Consider the following 4,152-nt stretch of genomic DNA (forward strand, 5'->3'; position numbering starts at 1 on the left):
TATAAAGGAGCGTTAGAGCGAGCGAGGGAAGCCTTTCAATTTCGGGGCTTCCCCCCTTTTCCCTTATCCCTCACCCTACCCTTTCATTTCTGCTTAAGCTTCCCCGGTTTTGGGGATTAATTGATTGGATACCCGAGAACCATAATCTTTCCTAGGAACTGCTTCTACGACAATAGATAAGGGTCAGGTTTGTTTGGCATCTATTCCCCCTGCCCTCCAAACAGTATGGGAGCCTTTCAGCTCGTACTGCTCACACTCCTAGATCTTCACGGCACCTCCTCCACCATAGCGAGGCCTACTTCCACTTCCAAATTCGCTTTCAACAACACCACGAAAAAAGTCAACTATGGTAGCCCACTGATCTGATCATAGGTTCAATCCAATCCCTTGGCCTCTCGGAAGCGAGAAAAAAGCGAGCAGCAAGCCCTTTACTACCCTTATTATAATAAGAAGGTCAGCTTCATAGCTCCAACCTATACAAGGGGCAAGCCAAACCCTGTTGAAGGAAGGGCTGAATGAATAGCCTTATCTTATTATTAGAGAAAGGGGAGCTTATTATAAGACTAACAAGGTTTGGAACCCTATACTCCCCAACAACAACAACAAGGGTGCTTGCTGGCATCAAAGCCCTTCATTATTATTAGTTAGTAAGAGATGGGGCGGAGGGCGCACAACCCCTGATCTGCTCCTTTCTTTCCTGAGTGTTGTGTTTCCCACTAAGCTCTTCGATCCTGCCTTGCGTGACGGCTTCGCTATCGCTCATGACTGGTATATGGATCTCTTTATTTATGTAGTGGTCGGGGCCTGATAGAAGCTTGTCCCGAAGCGACTAGTTGCTTCCCGAATGCCTCTTTCTTGACTATAGTATGGTCTAGTCTTTCTTTCCAATGCCTCCTTTCCTTTCCTTTCCTTTCTTGCCGCGGAGAGTAAGCAAGCGACCTTGCTTGCATTCTAAGGGGAGCAATTTTTCGAGTCTACGAAGCTTCGTAGTTCTCCCTCCCCCCTTTCTTTGCCTGGCCATGGCATTAGATCCATAATGACTGGCGAGTCGGAACATTACGAATATAACCACTAGCCATCCTATCGAAGGAAGAGATCATTAAACCAATTTAGCCGAGCGTGGGGGAACCCTCGTTTTTCAGTCTTTGATTTTCTAATAAGCGTCAAGGGCTGTGGGAATCGCAAGAATGGATTAGTCTTCCATTGAATGGGGTGGGAAAGAAAGGTTCGGAAATGGCCGGATTAGCAGGAGGAAGGGCAGCCCCACCTTGAAACAAAGGTGTACGTAGATAAAGAAAGAGGCTGGTTATGGCTTTTCCAAGATAGGGTTCCCATCTATCTTGACCGGGAAGAGAGGAGAGACCCTTGCAGAAGCCCTGCCCACCCTTCTCTATTTTGAGGGACTTCTTATATTTAGGATTCCTTCCCAGACTCGTAACAGCCGGCTAGGAACAAGAAGAGGGTCAGTAGTCTCTGCCGTTGCAGGTCCTTCCTTCTCCTTCTGCTGAGACGGCCCTTTTGTTTCGCGGCACGAAATCATGAAGAAGCTGGAATAACTCAGAAAGAAGCTGGAATAACTCAGAGAGTGGCGCCTAGGCGTTGAGAGCGTCTCTTGTCTTTGTAGAGCAAGAGTAGGATCTTGGACTGGCCCCCTTCGCATGACCTATAAAGAAAAATCAGTCCGTGCTACTATAAGGCCTCTAAACTCCTTCCTCAGGACACTGTTTGGCCATGGGGAGGGGGTAGCCCCGACTTCTATAGGTCCTTGGTTCGACCTCCTAATGAGAATTGAGGTCCTTGCGCGGGCGTCTCATCCCGAAGACTTGCTTGCTCTGTATGGAGTGCCCCGTGGTTCCTCGAGTGCCAGCCGCGGAGAGGAATGCCATCAACTAGGGCGCTATTGGCCACTAACCACTTGCTCGCCGGCCGCTCGGGCTCCGCGTTTCAAGTTCGTTATCCTAACCGTCTCCTCTGCTCCACCGGGAGCCTGGCCCCTTCTTCGATCTTATCTCGAGCTTTGCTCCTCGGCTCCCTACAGCTCCAGCCGCTGGCTGTAATAGCTTGCTTCTCGGGTGGCTCGCACCGCGGGTGGTTGGTTGGTGCGGCTGAGCCAGAGTGGGCTCAGCAGTCGGCCTATGTTTCCGGGCGCACGCGTAAAGGCATGATTAGTTCCACAAATCTCACTGCACTGACCATAGTAAACTCCTTCTCGTTGTACCAAAATGGAGATCTGATTTAAACGACCAGGTACAGCATCACATTTGACACCTGAGGAAGGTACAGCCCAACTATGAGGTACATCAGCAGGTGTTACAATAATACGTAGATGAGTTTTGGCTGGTAGAACCACTCTATTGTCCACTTCTAATAAACGTGATTGACCCAATTCTAGATCATCTTCTGGAATCGTATAACTGTCAAAAGTGAGTGACTCTTCATCGGAACTGTTATAGTCAGAATACTCATAAGTCCGATACCATTGATGTCCAATAGCTTTGATAGTCATGGCTGGATCTACTACTACCTCGTCCATTGAGTATAAGAGAGCAAAGGATGGTATAGCAATGAACATCGGAATGATACTAGGAAAAATGGTCCAAAGAATCTCGATAGTAGTTCCATGAACAATCCTTTGCGGTATTTGATTTTGTTTATAGTGGAAATGCCATAAAGCGCGAACCAAGATCCGTGATACGAAAACAAAAAGAAGAATGAGGAAGAAAAAGATATCGTGATGTAAGTCTATTATTCCTTGCATCATAGGTGTTGCTGCGTCTTGAGATCCTAATTGCCATGGTTCCGCTGCATCACAAGGAGCAATTGTGAGGAATAGCCATTTGAGAACAATCATTTTGTTTGGTTTATTCTTTGACTGCTCCGCTCCCCCACCCACAAAAAAAAGAGAGACTTGTTCTTGCTCTCCCAATTCAGGAAGACAGAAATCGCCGGTTGGCTTGGTCCAACCAAGAAAGGCATGGGAGTGGGCATTGGCCGAGTTAAGTAAAGACTGGCTACCTACCTAGTTATTTACATACAACCACCCTCAACACTTTATATATATCTTTCGCCTCGGTAATTACCTAACGAGAGAGAGCCGATGCCAAAGTCGCCCTTTACGCGAGGGAACGCCAGACAGACTGACCTCTGCTAACTACTGGAATTGATCTCAAGCTTTTTTCTTTGTTTATCGATTTAGTGTGGATCCTTCTTTTCGGAATGGGCTTTTTCTTCTTCTTCTTTGTTCGTATTCTTTTCCGATCGAGAACGCAAGAGAGAACTTATGACTTCGCGCTCATTTATCCATGTCATTATTTTAGTTTGGTTCTTTTTGGACAAGTCAAGTGGATCTTCCAAATTAGGTTTATTCTATTTTACCCGATCTGCTAATCGTCGCTTTCACTTTTGGTTTACTCTATGATGGGAATCCTTCCTTTGTTTTACCAAAGAATGAGATCGATCTAAATCTGCCTCCAAGGGAGTCGCCTTCCCCTGCTCCGGAGGTGAATCAACCTTGAATGGCGGAACCAGAGCTAGCGCCGGCACGTACTCTAACCCCTGTTGTGAATTTTGACATGCGTATGGAAAGAAAGTGCCGTCTTCTTCAGGATTAGCTTTCTGTAAATACAGGGACTAAGCGCAGGCTGCTGCGAAACTTCTAGTAAAGTTAAGAAATCATATTGGATTTAGATGAAACAAGATTTCCATAACAAGAAACTACAATATGTACTTTCATGGATCGAGTAGAACGTAGCCCCGGCTCTATCTTTCCTTCTTATTTATCCGTTGAAACCAAAGAACTTTGACTCCCTAAAATTAGCCAAGAAAAGTGGGAGAGCATAAGTAGGTGGTAGAAATGATCGGTTGAGCAACAAACATATTACAAAATATTCATCTATTGAAAGGTGAAGTTGATGTATGCCAAAGGGGATTGGGCGTTCATTCTCTCTGGCTGGCTAAAAAGAATTTCCATATCAGTTATAGGGACACCCTTCTTTGTAGTTATCTTTCTTTGACGATTCCCTCTGTTTTCATTCCGGCCATGGCACATATGGAGAACGGTACGATTCCTCTTAGAAGGACACCTTCGCCAAACAAACCTTCCCCGTGTGTCGTTAATAGAATATGCTACAACCCTGATCGTCTTCTCACAGC

At 46.1% G+C, this 4,152-nt stretch overlaps 1 protein-coding gene across 2 annotated transcripts in view; it reads right to left on the reverse strand.

Moving 5' to 3' along the window:
• LOC111810906 (cytochrome c oxidase subunit 2) overlaps positions 1–3,147 on the reverse strand; it is a 4,627-nt gene extending 1,480 nt beyond the window's left edge. The window contains exons 1-2 of one of the 2 annotated variants that reach the window (XM_023697741.1): positions 2,152–3,147; positions 7–176 (exon numbers count right to left, since the gene is read on the reverse strand). In XM_023697741.1, coding sequence (XP_023553509.1) covers positions 94–176; positions 2,152–2,851 — 783 coding nt within the window. In that variant the 5' untranslated portion in view covers positions 2,852–3,147 and the 3' untranslated portion in view covers positions 7–93. Of the gene's footprint in view, positions 1–6; positions 177–2,151 lie in introns of those variants that run through there. The other variant, XM_023697742.1, reaches the window with a different exon arrangement.
• Positions 3,148–4,152: the final 1,005 nt, after the last annotated feature.

This window comes from Cucurbita pepo, chromosome LG14 (genome assembly GCF_002806865.2).
Source record: "Cucurbita pepo subsp. pepo cultivar mu-cu-16 chromosome LG14, ASM280686v2, whole genome shotgun sequence".
NCBI lineage: Eukaryota > Viridiplantae > Streptophyta > Magnoliopsida > Cucurbitales > Cucurbitaceae > Cucurbita > Cucurbita pepo.